Below are 21,217 nucleotides of genomic sequence, written 5' to 3' on the forward strand. Positions count from 1 at the left end.
GAATGCATTTCTAAAAAAAATACTTAACAACGCGAAAAAATGAGTGGGCTTCCGAAAAGATTTGACAGAATTCTCGCAGGCAATTTCTTGAAGAATTTCTGGAGTTTTGTAGTAAATTTTGGTCGAAATCCTGGAGTTTCTGACGGGTTTAATATATCTTAGTTTATTATACAGGGTGTTAGGTTCATGAGTGCAAACTTTTTAAATGGTGATAGAGGACCATAAATGGTGAAAACAAATGTTCTACTCATATGGTCAAATCTCAACCGTAACGTAGTTATTGAACTTTTGTTTTGTTTTTGCTAATTATTGTCATAATTGGCTATAACTTGAAAAGGGTCAAACTTATCGCAGTTTTTTTAACCTTATTCGAAAGATTATTGAATTTTCTATCGAATGGCATCTTTGAATCAATTGGTTTAGTTGAAAAACTAAGTTTTCTAGAGCAAAAGCTCAAAATTAGTGTGTTTTAATTTGTTTTTGTCAATTATATTTTAAAAATGCGTAATAAATTAAAGTTCCTTCTTTGGCAAAGTTGTGGCCCCTGTTCCACTCTACAATTCGTTCTTTGACACCAAACTTCTAGCTCTTATCGTTTTCTTGAAATTTCGATTAAAATGTGCGGCACGATGTGCAAAAAAGAGCTTACGTTGACAGTTGCGAATTTATGATCTGAAATGCGATGTTTAAAACGAATTTGTAAAAAACAATAAGAGATAGAAGTTTGGTGCCAAAGAACGAATTGTAGAGTGGAACAGGGGTCACAACTTTGCCAAAGAAAGAATGTTAAATTATTACGCATTTTTTTAAAGATAATTGACAAAAAAAAAACAAATAAAAACACACAACTTTAGAGCTATTTGCATTAGAAAATTTTGTTATTTAGCTAAACCAATCGATTCCAAGATGTCATTTGATAAAAAATTCAATAATCTTTCGAATAAGCGTCAAAAAACTGCGATAAGTTTGACCCTTTTCAAGTTATAGCTAGATAAGGCAATAAGAGTAAAAAATAAGGGAAGTTCAATAACTATGTAACGGTTTAGATTTAACCACATGCGTAGAACATTTGTTTTCACCATTTATGATCCTTTATCACCCTTTAAAAAGTTTGCACTCAGGAATCTAACACCCCGTATTTAGTTTATTGTATTTATTATAAAATAGACGTTTGATAACTGCAACATGTTTAAGTTTCACTTAGCGAAAATAATTCAATAACTGCGACGTCTGACAGATACCAACAACCCATCAATTGACGTTAGATGAACGTAAAATTCATTCGACTGTTCATTTGAGCTCACCTGGTTTAACATTTTGATGTTTGGCGGTTCGGTATCTGCCTGCACATTTGTTGCACTTACCGGACTTGCAGTTAAAACCCCAGATTAATCCACCTAGTGGTGATAGCGCCTTTCTCGTCGAATATGTACTCTAAGATATTTCCGTCGCCATAAGCCGAAGTGTTCTTGAATCCTGAAAATACTCTAGAACGGAACAAATATCATTTTCTTCTTTTGTCACAGTGCTCGTTCATCAATGAGGGGATGGAGTTGATAAATAATAAATGTTTTGAATAAAAAAATACTCAAACAATGAGGCAAAACCGCTTAGCTCATCGGGTTTGGTAAGAAATTTTCCTTAAAATTAAAAAATTTATTGGTTTATTCATTTGTGCCCTTCCTCAAAATGTTGAATTCCGATCCAAAATTTCCAAGGGGGGACCCTTCGTGGTTTAAGAGAAAACCGAAATTTGTGTCAGCCTTGTTCAGAAAAGCAAGAACCTTATTAAAGCCATAATCGAATTTGGAAACTTATTGTTGGCTCATATTCCTATGTTATGTATTATTTTAAACGTATAAGCAGAGCTGGGAAATATTAAACCTCTCAGTTGACTGCTTGACCACCTTTACTAGAACTGGGTGCCGAACATTATCAAGACATTTCAGCATTTTTTTCTGCACAGTTTAGCCTTTATTTTATTATCATTGGTTATGCTGCCATTCTACGCATGATTATCCCGTGTTATATGGGACAATTGGGCGTGGAACGGCAGTATAAGATTGATGTAAAATTTGACAAAAAAGTGCAAGCAAGTAAAATTTTCCATAATAAAACCCATTCAAATTTCAACCGTGTTACAGAGCGCGATGGCTCAACCAGTTGCGCAGTAATTTAAGTGCTATAACATTAAAATTTTCCCATACACACTCAAAACAGATTCGCGGTCTCGGCAAAATCGCGCACAGCCGTCTGCTCAGCAAAATCTTTATCAGGTATCTCAGCAAAAAGTGACAATTGTTAGCTGATTCTCAGCAAAATGATTGCCGACTATCAGCAATGAACTGTCAAAATTGCCGAGATCCCGGCAAAATGATTGTTTGCTGATTGCTCGGCTGTGCGAATCTCGGCAAAAGTTTGAAAAAATGCTGATATCCCGGCAATCTGAATTAAGTGTGTACAACGTTGATTCATCCTACTGTATAAATACGCCTCAGGAAAATGGTGGGATTGTTGGATTTATTGAATAAAATAGGTATTGCAACAGTAAATTTGCTTTATTGTTTGTCTCACGAGCAAGAACGGAATGACAATTTTCTCGATTGCTATAGCGCGCCTGCTGCGATGCTCCAAAAATCTACAACCTTAACTAATACAGTTCTACTATTTCTTGCATATGCCAACACTCCTCCTCAAGAAATACAAAGCACTCCTCCTATTTCACAATCATACGTTAATGGTATCAATCCGATAATATACCCCTTCTTTGACTCCTGTTACAACTAGCCTTCCATCTTTCGAGATTTTACACCCATCTGCATCAAACGACACTACGAACCCTTTTCGTGTAATAGCTGATACGGAAATCAAGTTAACCGACAATCTATCAACGACCATTACTTTGTCTAACCTGATCTGAACTGTGGTACCATCGCCCTTAGCCGCTTTCATGTCCCTTATACCTAATCGACTTGAATGCAGCACTTTTCCATCAGCGAGAATAACCTTCTGCGGTTCCACTTCTGCGTGCCAGTCCAAGTTTGCTGCCTGACCTGTCATGTGCTGAGATGCTCCGGAATCAAGGTACCAAACGTCCTCCGTTGTTCGTGGAATTGTTGCAAAGCAAACATGCCCCTTTGTTTCCTCCACTGCTGATCTAGCCGAATTTGTGTTTCGCTTACCTTCATGTGACTGGGAAGATTCTCTCCTCAGGTTGCTCAATATACTGCAGTTTCTCATCAGATGATCAGCGCTTCCACAAGCAAAACACAAGCGCTTGAAATCTGGTCCATTTTGGCTCTTTCGTGCTGCTTTTACAACCATGGCGGTCTGGTCAGATGTCTGCTCTTCCGTTTTCACCTTTTCTCTACGCCGATCGAACTCTTCCAAAAGCTTGGTTTTGACGAAATTGATTCGAAACACTTCCATTCGGCCCTGAATCACAGTCACTGTATTCTCATACGAACTCGGTAAGCTGGCCAGCATAAACGCTCCTTTTACGTCCTCATCTAGTCGACACCCAACATTTTCAATTCGCTCGAATAAGGTCTCCAATTCCATCAAATTCTGACGCATGTCTCCTCCTTCCGGAAGCTCCATCTTCGAAAGCTTTTTAATCAGCGCGACTTTGTTGACGGAAGAATCCTTCACGTAATAGCTTCTCAACATTTCCCACGCATCCCTTGCTGTCTCAGCATCTTGGATTATACGCAACTGCGAGTCTTCCATCAAATATCCAATGGTCTGCAATGCCAGCTCGTTCTTCGTTGCCCATTCTGTTGTAATTTGCCTCTCGGGTGGCAGCTCATCACTTACCAGTGACCAGAGTCCATCTCTAGTCAAAAACTGCCTAGCACGAATCCTCCAAATCTCGTAGTTGTCGTATCCCAGGCGTTTAAAGTTCAGCTTCGTGGGATCCATCATTAATCACCAAAACTTCAATTCGCTCTTCAACAAGTCCATGTTTCACTTCACTTATTTACCAGTGCAATTTACCTGTCGCTGGGCCCACAACCTGTTGGATTTATTGAATAAAACAGGTATTGCAACAGTAAATTTGCTTTATTGTTTGTCTCACGAGCAAGAACGGAATGACAATTTTCTCGATTGCTATAGCGCGCCTGCTGCGATGCTCCAAAAATCTACAACTTTAACTAATACAGTTCTACTATTTCTTGCATATGCCAACAGGGATTTGACATGATCGCTTAAATTTTTATCAAGATTTTGTTCTTTCACGCATATGTATCGCTTGCATCGATTTTGTTTTGTTGTAATTTCAGCGATGCATCTAATCCTGATTCTGCAACACTGCCGGTAATCTTAGGTGTGGTCAGAGCTTGGGTCAAAGACTGTTTTCCTGCTGCCCGTTTATCTGGTTATCGAACATTTTTGGTGATTTGATATTTCGCATGCATGGGTTTGGTTCATTTTTTTAAACTGGCCACTTCCGGCGAGACATCTGGAAACGGTTCCGGAACACAACCGGTTGAGATATGTTATTTAGAGGTTTGATTGGTGACTATCGGTGATAAACAGCTTGTTTAGCGTTAAGCGTTTCGACCTACTATTCTTCGGTCATCATCAGACGCATTCTGCAAGATTCACCCCTTCAACTTCGTAAGTTTACTATATTAGCGATCAGGCCCGAATTAAGGATTGTGGGGGTCCGGGGCCCGAGCGGATGTGGAGGCCCCTCGGAGAGATGACCAAAAATGTTTTTCCTTATTTTCGAACAGTACTTGAGCAATATGAAAAATAAAGCTAATGTTAGCAACCAAAAAATGTTTTTGTGGGGGCCCCTTAGATCCCGCCCTGTTAGCGATTCAGATATGATCTGAAACTATTTTCCTGCTTACCGTTAATCTGATTATTGATAAAGCCGCTATTTGGTGTGTCGCATGTCTGGGTTCGGTTTACTTTTTTAATTGGCCACTTCCAGCGGGACACCTGAAACCGGTTCCGGAACACAACCGGTTCAGATATGGGCTGAAACTATTTTACTGCTTACCGTTCATCTGGTTATCGAAAAAGCCGCTATTTGGTGTGTCGCATGTCTGGGTTCGGTTTACTTTTTTAATTGGCCACTTCCAGCGGGACACCTGAAACCGGTTCCGGAACACAACCGGTTCAGATATGGGCTGAAACTATTTTACTGCCTACCGTTTATTTGGTTATCGAAAAAGCCGCTCTTTGATGTGTCACATGCATAGGTTTGGTTCACTTCTTTAGTTGGCCACTTCCGGTGGGACACCTGGAATCGGTTCTGGAACACTACCGGTTCAAATATAGTATGAAACTACTTTCCTGCTCACCATTCAATTGGTTATCGAAAATGCCGCTATTTGACGTGTCGCATGCATGGGTTATGTTCACTTTTATATTTGGCCACTTCCGGCGGGACACCCGGAACCGGTTCTGAAACACTACCGGTTTAGATATAGTCTGAGACCATTTTTCTACTTCCCGTTCATCAGATAATCGAAAATGCAGTGGTTTGATGGGTCGCATGCATGGGTTTGTTGCATTTTCATACCTGGCCCCTTCCTGGGGTACCGGCCATAACCCCGGAACGGCTGGACCGATCTGAACCATTTTCAATAGGAAATAATGGGGCAATATACCGCGTCGAATGAAGCATCGGTCGTTGAAATCGGTTCATATTTACTATCTAAAAATGAGGTGACCTTTTTGTACACATATACACACACACACACACACACACACACACACACACACACACACACACAAACACACACACACACACACACACACACACACACACACACACACACACACACACACACACACACACACACACACACACACACACACACACACAGACATCATCTCAACTCGTGGAGCTGAGTCGATTGATATATAACACTCCGGGGCTCTATCAAATTTTCGTTTTTGGTGTGAACATATAGCCTTTCGGTACACCTTGGTGTACGAGAAAGGCAAAAACATTGCAATTAAAATGTTTGCACCGACCGAACGTCTACTGTATTCCTAGAAGGATTCCTGCGAGAATTCCTTCGGGGAAATCTTTTACGATTTAACTAGCAGTTAAGGATTTCTACAAAAAAAAACCCTCTAGGATTTACTTCAGAACTTTTTTCAGGTATTCTTCTAAGCATTGAATTACAAGGATCCCTTCTGGAACTCCTTCAAGTATTTCTTTAGGAATTTCTTCAAAAATGGCTCCAGGAATTCTTTAGGAATTCCTTCAAGTATTTGTTTTAGGAATTTCTTCATGCATTCCTTCGGAAATACCTCTATGGATTCCTTCAAGTTTCAACTCATTGCAGCTTGCACCCTCACTAATAACAAGGCAAAGCGTGAAACTTTAAACGCGATTATCTCGAGATGATGTTTTTAAAAAAGTGCCATTACGGTATGGGCTGCAAAACGGTGAATCGAAAAGGAGAACGTCCAACATAGCTCTGATCCTCACAAGTTCCTACCTCATGCTTCCACGGGTCAAGCGATGGCAAAGAACGCCAGCTAAGAGTTGTGTGATAGTGTTGTCTGATAGTGCAGCCTTCGCACTGTTGTTCTTCCGACTTCAGCAAGATTGTTCTCGAGCGTCTGTTCACCAAGGAGGTGCGGCTCAAACAGCGTCTGTTCTGGCATCCAGCGGCTGAGTATGAAATGCTCCTCCACCGGGAGCTATACCTAAGGTGGCAGCCCTACCACGGTAGATAGGGGACCTTAGTCCAAGAATTAACTGTCTCCGAAACCCAAAAAAAAAATTACTGAAACAGAAAATGAAAGATTGCGAACTGATTCAAGTGTTTCCCAAAGGAATGAATGACGAAACCCCCAAAAATTTCTCTTAAATTTGTTGGTGCAAATCAAAACCAATCTTCCATTGAATGCCTATAGATTTCCATGGGGAATATCTGCAGGACCGCCTGAGGAAATTTGTGTAGGAATTCTTTCGGGATGAATGTGTTCATCCTTATAGGGTTTATCTGAAGGAAAAAAAAATGTGAAATCCCTTAACGTAGTTTGAAATCCAAAAGGATTCCTCTGGGAAATCGCTGAAAGGTCATGTGGGGTAGCTCCAAAGGAATCGTTTATAAAGATCTTTAAGAAACTCTTTATTGAATTTAAAGGAATATTACTTTAAAAAAAGATCATTCAGAAAACCTTGGAGAAGTTTCCGAAGCAATCGCTGGTGTTCTATTTAAAGAACATCATGGAGGAAATTGTAAAGAAGTCCTAGATGAATTGTAAAAGATATCCAAGAAAGAGTTCTTGAAATTACTTACTTGGAAAAAAAATAGTTGATAAAATCGATTGAAAAATTTCTTAGAAGTTTCGTGAAGGAAATCCGTTTGATTCCTTGGTGTTATCACAAAAGAAATCTTTAAAGGTATTAATAGAAAAATTCATGATGGAAACCTTGGAAATATACCTAAAGCAGGAGTTTTCAGATCGAGCATCGTGGTGCATTTTTTTTTTTCTCCTCATCTGTAGCGCCTTTTAATCTGCGTCTATTATTTAGGAATATTGTAAAATGCTCATATTTAAATTTGTTGCTAATCGATTGTCCTGTCACAATTGAGCTGTGATGGACATTGGTTGATAACAGCAAAGCCTTACCAAGCGCACCGCGACATTTCTTCAGCTGTGAACACACTAAAATTTTAATTTATTTTCTGATATAGTACATTTAGGAAACCTTTATAAAAAAGAACAAACAATTGCTGAAGGTCTCTGGCTAATGTTTCGAAGATCTGGGAAGGTTTTTTTTTCAATAATCTTACAAGTAATTTACTAAGCATCTTGATGAAAGTTTGTTTATGATATTTTATTTGAAATTTTACTAAAATCTTCCATGAGTAACCCATAGCATCTGAGAGTAATACATCGAAAATTCGTTCTAAATCAGCAAATTATATTAACTATAATCTTCAATGAATATCTCCACAAATCTTGATATAATATTTCCAAACGGTATACAAGTAATCCGTTAAGGATTAATGCAGTGCTGCGCCGAAGCTTGTATCAGATGTCCACTGAAAAATCGCTATTAATCAGTTCTTGACTTTGTTAATAATTTATAAACAATCTTGTCCAAAATTGTCTAAAAATAACAATTCAGTGTAAAAAATCATATCAACGTGCGATACATATCAAAGCTCGCATCGAAAAACACAAAGAAAATAATTTGAAAACTTCAAGAAAATTTAAAAGCAAATTTTTGAACAAGCACACCGCGTAGCAATTAATTTCCAAAAAGTGCTCCGCTAGACAAGAGGTCTGAAAACCTTTTACTCGATGGATTCATTGAAGGAATTTAAGTAGAATTTCTTGGAGAAACTTCTGAGGATGTACTCGAACAATTCTTACATTTTCTTGTTTGAATTTCTGTAGTATTCATTGAAGGAATTCATGAATCCTTGAAAGGCTTATTAGAGGAATAATTAAAACATTTCTTGCAAAAACACTCAAAGGATCCTCTAGAGGAACTCTTATAGAAATCCTTGCATGAAAGAATTCCCGAAGGATTTCTTGTATAACATGTATGCAGTTTCTAAGAATACTTTAATGAACACTAAGTATTTTTTGGAGAAATCAAGAGGATTTATTGGATGAACTACAAAAGAAAGCTTTGGAAAATTAATGATAGAAGTTTGAGAGTAATTTCTAAAGGCATTGTTGAAGGAATTCTTTTAGAATTTTGAATAAAACCTTGGTAGAATTCCTGGACAAATCCCATTTTTTAAGGAACGCTCAAGAAACCTTGGAAAAATTCCCGTGGTAATTCTTGAAGCAATTCCTGAAGAATTCCCGATGGATGTTTTCTATGAAATCTTAGCCTTGCCTGAATCACTCTAAGGATGCTTCTAGGATTTTTTAAAGAGTTCCTAAAGAAAGTGCAAAACAGTCAAACAGGTGATTCAATTTAAAAATCATCCAGATTTCGATAGATATTATAGAGCACTGCAACAACACGGTATCGATTCCAATGCTATCACTGTGTCAGTTTTCACACTAGGGCTCCAAAATTTTCAAGGCCATCAGCCTTTACAGAAATGCACCCAATCGGTTCATCGTTATTCCGATTCGATTGACAACAAACATCGAAACTCGGAAGGGCCTATCCATAATTTCCAATACAGTACGTATTCTCATAGGCCTGTGGTGCGGAGCAATTTGTATTCGTTACGTGCTCGGCGTGGTCGCCTCCCTCAACATGTGAGGGTACTGAACCGAGCGAATTGAACCGCGCAAAAGTTGTAACTCGGCTTGGCCTATGTCGGTGGAACCGAGTTTCCCTGACAACAGTACAAGTTTGTTGAATTTTCTTTAGGTTCTGGAAGAAAAACAGTCAAGTTTGGTTTCGAAAAATTTGATTACTTCTGCAGTGTCATCAAAGTGCGATTCCGTTGGATGAGAAAATCCCCAAACGACGATGCCCGAGCAGCAAATTCCCGCCTACGAGAGGCCATCTTCGAGCTCTTCGTCGGAGCCAGTATCCCAAGAGCACTCCCTCGGTGCCCTCGAAGAACGCAGAAACAACGCAAATGACCGCGAAAACCAGTTTGTGGCCATTCGCAACCTGATGAACAATAATCGCACTTCACGGAACGGTATCCGTCCGGTGATTCCACACATCCCGTTCGAGCGATCGTTCATTCCTGCACCGACCCGATACTATCCGATTGTGATCCCAGCGGAACCGACCATCGAAGACTTGTTGGTATGTATTGACTTCTCTCGGAATTTTAATTCGTTGAAGGATAATCGATTTCCACACTCCTCGCAGCGTCAAGCAGCCGGAACCAGTGAGTTGCACGTGGTGACCGAGATCAAACTGAAAGTAATCTCCCACCTGACCAGTCTGCAGAGAATTCCGTTTTTCATACCGAATTTGCGGGCGCTCACGCTGGAGGGCAGTATTGTGACGACCTTGAGAGATTTGGGTTGCGATATGACGTCGCTTGTTTACCTGAACGTGAGTCGGTGCAGTTTGAAGAACTTGGATGGCACCAGTGGGCTGGAGACGCTGGAGGAGCTGGTGGCCGATTACAACACGATCGAGGAAGTGGGTCCGTGCACCAATCTGACCATGATCAAGAAGATAAGCTTGAAAGGGTAAGTGTTGAGGTTGAGTTTTCCTTCTTCATCTTTCTGATGTGATGTCACAACTAACAAAAATTTTGCTACGTATAAAGGTTCAAACTTGAAAACTTGGAATTCGGATGCTAACATAAGGCTTGAACGCATAAGCAATCCGTAGATCAGTTCTAGACCGTTGTTATGATGGTTGTTTCCTTCTCGTCCGTTACGAAAGTACAGATATTTGAGGATAATCACTGACTCTAAGACAAGATTGACGCAAACCTCCATCGGTTGAAAGCCGTCCTGACCACGTCCTTGCGACAGCTTGGGGGATGGAAAAGGAAGATTAGTTGGACACCTAAGAAAGGCGTAGGACCTCCGTGTCCTCCCTCTCAGGCATAGATGTCACGGGAATTTGGGTATTATTAGACGATGGCAGAAGTCCAAAGGATACGTCAACGTAGGTACCAAAGTTCTTAAACGATATACATACAGGAACAAAACGGATGAATGACTGCAACGACAGTTGAAAACAAAAAAAAATGCGTTCTTTCCGTTATCGTGGTCTCCCGTGCCTACGTTCTCCACACCATTCAGGTGCCTGTCGAAGTTCTGCTTCCACCTTTCGATCACCTCACGTCCGTCCGTCAAGAGGCCTCCGTCCTTATCCCTGCATATTTCGGCTCGCGGCACGAAACCGTTGCGGGATGCGTTGAGCTTATCGTAGAACTTCCGTGTTTTATAAGAACGGCACAGCAGATCCATGTCCTATCATTCCGCTTCTTCTAGGCGGCGCTTTTTACCCAGAAAGAGACGAGTCTGCCGTTTCCGCTTCTGATTGTAACGTTCCACGTTCTGCCGGGTTCCTTGCTACAGCATTACCGCCCGTGCAGTTTTCTTGTCCTTCAAAATCTCAATGCACTCTTCGTCGCTCTAGATCGTGCCACCCCGAGCAGAGGGGAATAACAACAGCATAAGGAGCTGTGTTATTTAGGCAAAATAACTGAATAATAAAATCGATTATTTTTAAGTTATTACCATAACATATTGTGTTATAAACTTGTCTGTCATAAGCGGCAAAATAACAAATTCCATAACAAAAAAAATGTTCCTGCAAAATCATTTCAATAACTTATTTTGTTAGTTTCAATAACAACTTAATAACAGTGAATTCGGAAAATATTTCAATAACAAATTTTGAATTTATTATGTTATTAATAATAATCGGAGAGCAGAATTTGCTATGATATCTAACTCGTTACTAAATAAGTTATAATACTTATTATATAAAATTATTCGCTTTGTCTCACAAACCCTCAATAACATGAGGTTCATCACTCTGACGTAAGAAATATTTTCAAATGATCGAAAAATACTATATTCAGAATTAAGACATTCTAAGAGATTTGAAATCGCAAGATAATCGAACTTTAGTAATTTCTATATTATCAAATACGACGAGCTTCGATTTCCACCTGTAATTTATAAACTGTTATACTTTAATTGTTTTCGGAGCCCGTGTGACCTTTGTTTTTTTTTTCAGCATAGAAAGTGAAGAATTTTTTAATGCTCAACAGTTTTGCAGAAAATTTTTGGGATATTGGTAATATTGTACAGATTATTACCATTTTCCTGGAAAGATTGTTTTAATTCCTCCGATTTTTCCCTGGATTCAAGAGTTATGTCGAATATTCCTTTTGGATTCTACAAGAATTCCTCCAAAAAATTGCTATAATTTCTCCTGAACTTCCTCTGATGATTCCTACAGGACTTTCACCAGAAATGTTTTGCAATATTTTTTTTTTCTAAAATTCCTCTATTCATTTCTCTAAGGATTCCGTCAAAAACTACTTTTATGTTTATCAAATGACTTTGTCATAAAATTCTTCCAAAAATTTGTCGACAGATTTGGTCATAAACTTTTCTATAAATGACTCCAAAAATCTTCCAGAAATTTCTCCGAGAGTTCTTTGACGGAATCTTTCATGGATTTTCAAAGACTCTTCTAGAAATTCCTCCAGAATCCTGCATAGAATCCCTTCAAAGGTTTCTTCAGAATTTCCTGTGATGATTAGTCCTGAAGTTCATCTTAAGGCGAAACTGGATCCATTTCCTCACTTTTTGGTTTTTGATTTTTTATAAAATAACGAAGCAATATTTTCAAAATCGGTTTTCGTGCACATGTTGAGTATGGATCAAGGTATCTCCTGAATTTTTTCCAGATTGAAAATGTTTTTAGTTTTTGCAGAAACCATTTTTAAACAAAATATTACAAAAAAATGGTTTCTGCAAAAACTAAAAACATTTTCAATTTGGAAAAAAATCAGGAGATACCTTGATCCATACTCTACATGTGCACGAAAACCGATTTTGAAAATATTGCTTCGTTATTTTATAAAAAATCAAAAACCGAAAAAATGGAAAAATGCTTCCAGTTTCGCCTTAAGATTTCTCTGAAAATTTCTTTAGGGTTTCACCATGAGTTTTTCCGAAGAATTCTCCAGGAGTTTTTCAAAAGCTTCTGCCAAGAATCCTAATAATTGCTCAGAAGAATTAACTTCAGAATTTCTAAGAAAATTGCTCCAGTTTTTGTCTTGAAGACTTCTCCAGGGATTGATCGGAAGGTTCCCCCAGAACTTCCAAGTGGTTATCCAAAATTATTTAAGGAATTCTTAAAAAGAGTCGTTCAAGAATTTCCTTTTTAACTGAATACACAAATGGAAGAACACAAAGGAGTAGTGTGCGGTAGTTCGGCAGCAGCAAAGCTTCGCGCGCTGGCTTTGCTAGATTTTTGCGATTTTTTTTCTCTTCTCTCTGCGGGGCTCCGACGACGGGACGAGTGTGCGCGCGCCGTGGTTGAGTCGGTTCCGAATTTTTCGCTTCCCTTCGGCGCTAGTTTCCAATACACTTTTAGTTGATAATGAATATTTTCTTTCATTTTTTGCATTTACACAAAAGAGTGAAAAATGTTAGTTCGGGTTCGCCGGTCGTGAAAAAATCCGGGCGCCGACAAGTGAGTCGCGTTCAGTGTATTTCTGTGTGGAATAGACTAAAGGTTTCTGCTCCCTAGTAGAGTGGAGACGCGCGATAGAATTTTCTTTATGGCTAGTTTTTGCGTCGAAAAGTGGTCGGTTGTTAGCGGCGGTTTGTGTATATTGACCCATTGTCAAATCATATCACCAACCATAGGTGACTCCCGGACTGACAATGTACCTTACCCTACTAACAAAAAATTCCTTCCTGAGACAAACGTGGAGATGCAGCGATTCGCGGTCTTTTTAACAACGTTTGTCTTACTAACATTCCCTTCCATCCTCGATGACCGTAAGGACGTGGCCGGCGCCGTTATTGACCTTATTAAAGTTGAGAGCTCTCGACCTGTGTACATTGAGAATAGTAAGCTAGTCCCAAGCCCTATTCATTGGTTCCTTGTGCAATTTCGATTGCTCTGGTCAATCACGGAGTAGCAACTACGAATTGTGCGGTCATCTATGCTCATGCTCATGCTCAATACACAAATGGAAGAACACAAAGGGATATGTAGGTCATAATTGTCGAATTGTTGCTGTGATTTCAAAACTTGATACTGTTCTGCTATTGCTGATAAGTTGATCAATAGTACAACAATAACAAAACTTGTACTTCAACAAAACATGTTATTTAAATGCAATTTAGCTAATGTATATCAATAGCTTGATTATAACGAAATGAGATTGTCCAACAAAATTTGTTATGGAAAAGTTATGCCTTGATAATTTAATAATAACAAAACAAGATATAAAAACAGGTTATGCGATTTCGTAGTTATAAACTTGCTATTATCCTCTGCCGTACGGCAACCACGAGTCGATAGGTCCCGAAGTCGATAATTTGCAATTACGTTTGCTATGGTGATCGCCAGGTGCGACAATAAGGGAGGCTGTGCTGGAAGAAGGTGTTACAAAGGATAATGTTCTTGGAGACGGCAAAATCAATGAGGTACAAGCCATTTTCGGTAGTCAGCTAGTGAGCGCTAAACTTTCCAATCGGCGGTCTAAATTTCTTCTCCTGGCCTACCTGAGTCTTTAGGTCTCCTGTGATGATCTTGAAGTCGTGGCTTGGACAGCAGTTGTACTCTCTGGAGTCTGTTTGGTCAATAAAGCCGATGAAGCACTCAGCGTTCTTTCTGAGTGGAATACGCCAAGTCTTGAGTACTTTGTCCAAACGCTCCTACACCATCATCACAGCTTGGGTAGCTTCTCATTGCTCGATTCCGGACAATGAGAAAGCGCACTCTCTCTAGCTAAGGGGGGCGCTATTTGTTAAACCAAAAAAAACATTAGATAGTGTTTGGAACAAAGGCTTGATCGTAAAATTGAAAAATTTTAACTTTAAATATATACCTAGGTATTACATATTAAAATAATCCAAAATTATTTATTTTACCGAACACTTCAGGTTAACTATCAATATTTTAAGTCAGATGGGTTAAGTACAAAAGCCTGAATTACGAAAGGCTAAAATAGCAAAAGGCTGAATGCATCAAAAAGCTGAAATTACATAAGGCTGAAATAGTAATGCTAATTGGAAATAATTACATACATACACAGATTGTACGTTCTATTTGAAAATTTGCTTGTTGGTCGATTACTCAGCAGTGACATTTGCATTGGTTTTGCTTCAGCTTGACGTTTGGTCGTCCTGCCGTCCACTAGTTCGTTATTGGCCAAATTAAGCCATTTTAAGGGAACATGCTTCAGTTACTATGTTCTGACAACAATCTCCAGAACAAGTGTAGAATTAGCTACACGTTAATAAAAATAAAATAAAAAATCTTCGGAACAACAAACTTGAAAGAATAGCTCATGCTTAAAGAAGGGAAAGTTAACGATATAAATTATATCAGTTTCTTTTTTGTGTTCGTTGGTTAGCCTCATTAGCCTCTTTACAAAACTCAGTTTCCAAACTAAAGCTCATGATTACGCGTTCGGGCCAAGAACTTTTCATTATGAAAAATTTTCGGACTTCCTTTGGCATTGAGCAACTTCGTGTCTGTTACACGATATGCCAATCTGAGAAGCAGGCTTTATCTCAGTTGAAGTATAACTCCAAGAAAATGAAAAAGTGCTATAACTTATACATCAACCTTTTAAATTTTTTGCCTTTTGTAATTTCAGCCTTATTCTTTCTTTCTTCTTGGCGTAACGTCCTCATTGGGACAAAGCCTGCTTCTCAGCTTAGTGTTCTATGAGCACTTCCACAGTTATTAACTGAGAGCTTCCTCTGCCAATGACCATTTTGCATGCGTATATCGTGTGGCAGGCACGAAGATACTCTATGCCCAAGGAAGTCAAGGGAATTTCCTTTACGAAAAGACCGACCGGGAATCGAACCCGTCACCCTCAGCATGGTCATGCTGAATACCCGTGCGTTTACCACCTCGGCTATATGGGCCCTTAATTTCAGCCTTATGTTACAGTTTATTGAATTCAACCTTTGCCTTTCAGCCTGTTGTGCATTCAGCCTTTTAAAATTCAGGCTTATGTTACCATGCCAGTCAGATAGATTACCTGTAAGAGCTGGTATTCCACAAGGTTATAAAAATTTTTGAGCACCGTGCAGATTTCATTTTATATGAAATACAGATTTTTGAGCAAAAAAGGCTATTTTACTTATATTTGTATGGGATACAGATTTTTCACCCAAATTTTGTATAAGATACAGATTTTTGAAAAAAAAAATATACAGATTTTTCACACCATCATCTGGCATCCCTGCCTCCTACTTACATTTAGTACATTTATCCAACGAGGCTTCCCGAATTGGATAAATATGACGAGTGCTGTAAAATCAAGTTTGGCATCGAGTTGCATACAACATTTTTTGCAATGAGAAAAAATTATCACTGTAATATGATCATTTCTATCAGTATCATCATGCTTCCAATAAAGATAACAATGGATATGAGTCTGCTTGTCAGAGTAGCGTAGTACTTGGCGGAACGAAAATAAGGCCTTTTGCTGAATCGATGAAGTTTTGCCGAGGGGCTTCAAAATCATGCAAAAGATGATGTATTCAATTCAGTAGCAATTCATATACACTGAACGACGGCTTGCGGTTGAAATTAATATTCTGAGAGTCAAATACACAACTCCGCTAAATTTGTGCAGACTAAGTTTCGTTTCAATTCAACATATTAATGTTTTCAATTTTACCATGGACTCGATTTACAATTAAAACAAGTTTCTGTCGCCAACTGGATTCGAACCAAGAACCTTGAGATCACAAGGCTCGCACGCTACCATACAACACGGATACAAAACGCACACAAGAAGCGCTTGTTGGTCGATAATCAAGTCTTGTCATGGTATAATTTTAAAACATTTTTATGCTGGCCATTACCGCAAGCCGCCTTTAAGTGAACCACAATTCCAAGTAAATGCAATTTATTTGCTAAGACTAAAGCCTTTTATCCAAGTTTTTGAACCTTGGACATAGGATTAAGTTAGAACTGAGCTTACCGTAATTCAATGACACATATTGTCCTTTTACTGGCATTTTACCAGATTTGCTGGTATGTCTGAAACATACTGGAAAAACTTGTAATTAGAAGGCACGAAATGTTGCAAATTGACAAATTGAGAGATGAAGTTTGTGAAAAAAAAATCGGGATCTGGTGGGATTCGAACCCACGACTCCGTATTCGCTAGACCGGCGGCGCTTTAAGCAACTAAGCCACAGAAAAAGTAATGATTCTGCGAGATAAAAAGCCAGTTGGTCGTCAGAGCGTCCTTCCGTGCCGAGCTCTCGACGCATACCAATTAGACACCATCAAAACGAACTTCTTTCATAAAAATAATTCGCTCTCACTTTTAGTTAGTGGGCACAAACGTGGGTGTGTTGTAGATTGGCATCTAAGCCGAAAGAGAGATGGGTTTATGAAATAGGAGTGTTCACAGTGTGGCTTTGGAGTCAGTTTGGCTTTCTATTCCGCAGAATCGTTGCTTGTTCTGGGGCTTAGTTGGTTAAAGCGCCGGTCTAGCGAATACGGAGTCGAGGGTTCAAATCCCACCAGAACGCCATTTTTATTGCACTTAAAATACTACAATTAAAGCAAGAGCACAATCTGTGATGTGATCTGCCATATACGTCCCTGGAGAGCACTCCATGTGTGTGTGTGTCACGTCTTGGGATTTTGATTCCGGAATGAGTTGTGGGCGGAAGAGTCATATGAAGCATTCTTGGTGGGAAGTCACTAAAAAGACACATTGTTGACGCCAATGAGTCTCGATATTTCGGACGAAAACGGCTACTTTTCGTAAAGACTAGGGCATCAATTGACACATGAAAACACTAAACAGCAATATTGCATATTAACATACTGAACATAACTATTATTACGAAAAAATAGAGCACTACAAATGCATATTAAAATATAGCATATTGTAGTGGAACCTTACAAATGCGTAATAAACTAGGACTTCACACTTGGACAAATACAACACAGAACATATATTTTGCCCTGTTACCCTACTGGATAACAATTTCCGATGACAGGATGACGAGGTTTCATAAGTGTTGTTGGTCCATCAGTCAATCCTGTAATCGTATTTTTTTTTTCTCTGGCAGGTTGCCTTTTGTTCGCAGCATTCGTTGCTTTCATAGCTTGAGTTTTGTCTAGGAATTTCTAATCCTAAGGGGCACCCAATTCGGGTTTCATCACTAGAGTTCTATATCTTGAAGTTTGTGCCAGGGAAAGGTTTACATCTCTAGTACTTAATCACGGCCCGAAATGGTCTGAATGTTGGCAATCGAAATAGGATTGCGGGCCTCTATTCTGCCAGAGCCATATAAATGTGCATTAATACTAGGGAAATATTTACAAGTTAAAATGGCACACTTAACACAAAAATAAAACAAAAATAATACTATTTCATGAACAATACAAAATGCTTATAAACTACACTTTTAAATAAAGTAAAGACTAAGTCATAGATATGACAGAACAGAACAACATAATTCAAAAGTACCTTGAAATTTGGAAATCCCCAACACCTAAATGACGACATTAAAAGAAGCTTACAAATTACATGTACATTACTTCAAAAACAATCGTCCCACCACTTTCTACCATAGGTAACCTTCCGGGTCAATTTGCAGCAGTGTCTTTTTGGATGCCACTCCATTCGTGTACCTATGTCTGGTTAATTGCTTCAGAAGGATTATGTTCTTTCCTATTCAAAGCCTAGTTTAGTAGTTTCTGTGCTATTCGGCGATCATCTAGTAACCTTTCAAAAAGAAACCCAGCATAGATGAGACTGATATGCGATTACCAACAGCATAATAAGTAGGGTAGTGGACGTATTTTGACCCGGGGCATGTATTTTGGCCCACCCTGGGATTTTTATTACACTTATCATATAATCTTTACAAAATCTTGGCGAATGATTATTGCAAGTTCCAATAATCATTTGCCAAGATTTTGTAGGGATCATATGATAAATGCAATTAAAATCCCAGGGTGGGCCAAATACTTGCGCCGGGCAAAAATATGTCCACTACCCTACATGTATAAATTTTCTGCCATGTGCATTCCATACTTTCCCCAGTGAAATAATTATGTATAGTGAATCTCAAATCTGTCTTTTGATTCTATTTAGATGTCTATTCAATTTGATGAAATATTTGTCACCATACAATAAACTGCGATTTTTTTCATTTCTTTCTCAGTAACCGGATAACAGACCTCGGTAGTTGCACCTTCCTCGCGCTTTGTGAAAATCTTGAAGTGCTGGATCTTCGCGAGAACTTCGTTTCAGAGAATCCTTCATTCCGTCACATGCTGAAGGAAAACATTCCACAGCTCCGTTCCTTGAATGAGATTCCTTTCTCCGAAGTGGCTCGAGAGGAAAATTCCGACATGTCCAGCTCCGAGTATCGATCGAGCTCTTCGAGTAACGACGACGAACGTCGAGGCGGCCGCTGGGATGTAGGAGGCGCCGGCGATGGAGCTTGGAACGAACGGAGACTTCGACCGGCCACTAGTCAACAAGAGAGAACCGTTACTGTAGAGCTGTTGGACGATGCCCGGCCCGCTTCAGCTGGTAACTGAAACCCCACTTCAAGCGATGAAGAACCTCAAGACTGAAGATTTCTATTTTGTTACCCTTTTTTATCCACTAATCAGATGCTACTAAAATAAAGAGTCAGCTAACGTCCGGTGAGCCTATTTGCGGAACTATCGTTACAAAGGCGCGTCGAACACGACGGCAGCGCACCGCCTGGGGGGAATCTACTTCTTGTTCCAGCATGAGCAGCTCCGACTCATCGTACTCGAAAGATTTTCCCGATCGCCTACCGCAGAAGCACGTCGATTTGGAGCTGGGTGTTATCGGAATGCAAAACCATTCGAGCGGATCGGCAGCAGATGCCACAACCGGTGGCGATGATTCACAAAGTTTGCTACGAGCGGCGCGAATGTGGCGCCAACGATCGCTTCAAACGCGGGAAGCCATTCGGGAACAAGACCAGCTCACGAGGCAGATGAGCGACGGTTAGCAACGTCATGTGGGTTTAGATAAAGAACTTTGTTGTTGAACATAATTGTACAGGTTTTATTATTGCTAATAAACTCTTCATACTAGTTTTAAAAAGATAATCAGGTTAATCATAACACACACCCTGACAAGGAAAAGTGTATCAGTTATTCAGCTCAAGAAAATCGCGGATCATTTTGTTAACGAGTACAGGCTGATCCTGCTGCGTGTGATGTCCGGATCCGGGTACAACTCTGCATCTTAGGCGTGGCATGGCCTTCATCAACAGTTGTCCACTCTGCATGGTTATGAATTTGTCGTTTTCAGCCATCAAGTACATTACCTTTCAATCTCGGGTAATTTTGCCTCTTTGCGTAAGAAACTGAAATTCTCCCTATAGTAGTCGATCGCCCTCGTCAATGATCCAGGTTTTGAAAACGTGTACTTGTACACCTCCAAATCCAAACTGGTTAGGAAACCTCCCATGTTATCCTCAATGTATCGGAAATCTCTATTTTTGATGTAAAATTCCGGCAACCATGGCATCAAGAAGAAAAACGCATACCACGACATCCGAAATTGGCGCCAACTGGTTGCCAACAGCCTTCTGGTAACATCCAGCGATGGTGCTCCCATCATGATATAACGATCGATCATGTCCATGTGTTTCTGGACAAACTGAAAACCAACGATCGCGCCCCAATCATGTCCCACTAAGGTCACCTTTTCGTAACCCATCATCGTTACAAAACTTTTTACATCCTCGATCAATAAATCTAGTTGATAAGCAGATCGATCACTCGGAGCACTTGATCTTCCGTATCCCCGCATGTCCAGTGCAACCACCCGATAATCTTGGGAGAATTCCTTCATTTGATGACGCCAACTGAACCAGAACTCTGGAAATCCATGAAGAAACAGCATCAACGGTTTGTCCGGATTTCCATTTTCGATGTAGTGCAGCTTGACACCCTGGAAGAAAATTTGACCATCACTTAGTAACGAACACCAACATAACATTACAACAAAACTTACATTAACCTCGGCATATTTATGTCTCCCAAATGTAGGGTCATCCAGCACTGCAGGTGACAAGAACCGAGTCCTTGTTGACCAATAACGGTTCGGATCTACCACGAACTCAATCGCCGTTCTGAGCACAAACAGAACCGCGTAGAACGCACTGATAGAATAAATTACAATGGCTTGGACCGGGCGCAGGAGCAGCTGCATGGTTGCGTGTCGAATCGGATCTGAACTACTTTGCGCTGCCGATGAGGCAGAAGTACTTATGAATGGGTTTTAACTACAGTCGGTTGGTCATTTGGGTTGATCGGTGTAAGTTTTAGAACAAAGCTTGAGGAAAAATATCGATAGTAACGATTCGATCCACGCGGGATCAGAATAAAGCAAGTGATGGGATCAATCAAGTGACGGATCTACAAGAGGATCATCTCGTCCCGGACTTCCCGGGGCAAAAATCAAAAATCTCAAGAATATGATTACTTACTTACTTACTTACTTACTTACTTACTTACTTACTTACTTACTTACTTACTTACTTACTTACTTACTTACTTACTTACTTACTTACTTACTTACTTACTTACTTACTTACTTACTTA

At 39.6% G+C, this 21,217-nt stretch overlaps 2 protein-coding genes across 3 annotated transcripts; one reads left to right on the plus strand and one right to left on the minus strand.

Annotated features, from left to right (window-relative positions):
* Window positions 1–9,124: 9,124 nt before the first annotated feature.
* Window positions 9,125–19,683, plus strand: LOC109426000 (uncharacterized). 2 transcript variants are annotated; one of them, XM_062856572.1, is made up of 5 exons: window positions 9,125–9,325; window positions 9,381–9,715; window positions 9,782–10,110; window positions 18,787–19,160; window positions 19,244–19,683. In XM_062856572.1, exons 2-5 carry the CDS (start codon window positions 9,428–9,430, stop codon window positions 19,612–19,614), a joined length of 1,362 nt encoding a protein of 453 aa, XP_062712556.1. In that variant the 5' UTR covers window positions 9,125–9,325; window positions 9,381–9,427; the 3' UTR covers window positions 19,615–19,683. The 2 variants fall into 2 exon arrangements, with proteins under 2 accessions (XP_062712556.1, XP_019556972.3); XM_019701427.3 differs by having other exon boundaries at window positions 9,125–9,305.
* Window positions 19,645–20,926, minus strand: LOC115268037 (epoxide hydrolase 4-like). Its single transcript, XM_029875944.2, is given in 3 exon segments — window positions 19,645–19,934; window positions 19,937–20,564; window positions 20,628–20,926. Coding segments are annotated over 3 exon segments (1,005 nt in total). The 5' UTR covers window positions 20,826–20,926; the 3' UTR covers window positions 19,645–19,755.
* Window positions 20,927–21,217: the final 291 nt, after the last annotated feature.

This window comes from Aedes albopictus, chromosome 3 (genome assembly GCF_035046485.1).
Source record: "Aedes albopictus strain Foshan chromosome 3, AalbF5, whole genome shotgun sequence".
Taxonomy (NCBI): domain Eukaryota; kingdom Metazoa; phylum Arthropoda; class Insecta; order Diptera; family Culicidae; genus Aedes; species Aedes albopictus.

Excerpts from the sequence above, each read along its gene's own strand:
- LOC109426000 (XM_062856572.1), top strand. The coding sequence starts at position 9,428 with ATGCCCGAGCAGCAAATTCCCGCCTACGAGAGGCCATCTTCGAGCTCT. Across the intron at positions 10,111-18,786 it reads AAGAAGATAAGCTTGAAAGG|TAACCGGATAACAGACCTCG; the intron begins GTAAGTGTTGAG and ends TTTCTTTCTCAG. Across the intron at positions 19,161-19,243 it reads TGCCCGGCCCGCTTCAGCTG|ATGCTACTAAAATAAAGAGT; the intron begins GTAACTGAAACC and ends TCCACTAATCAG.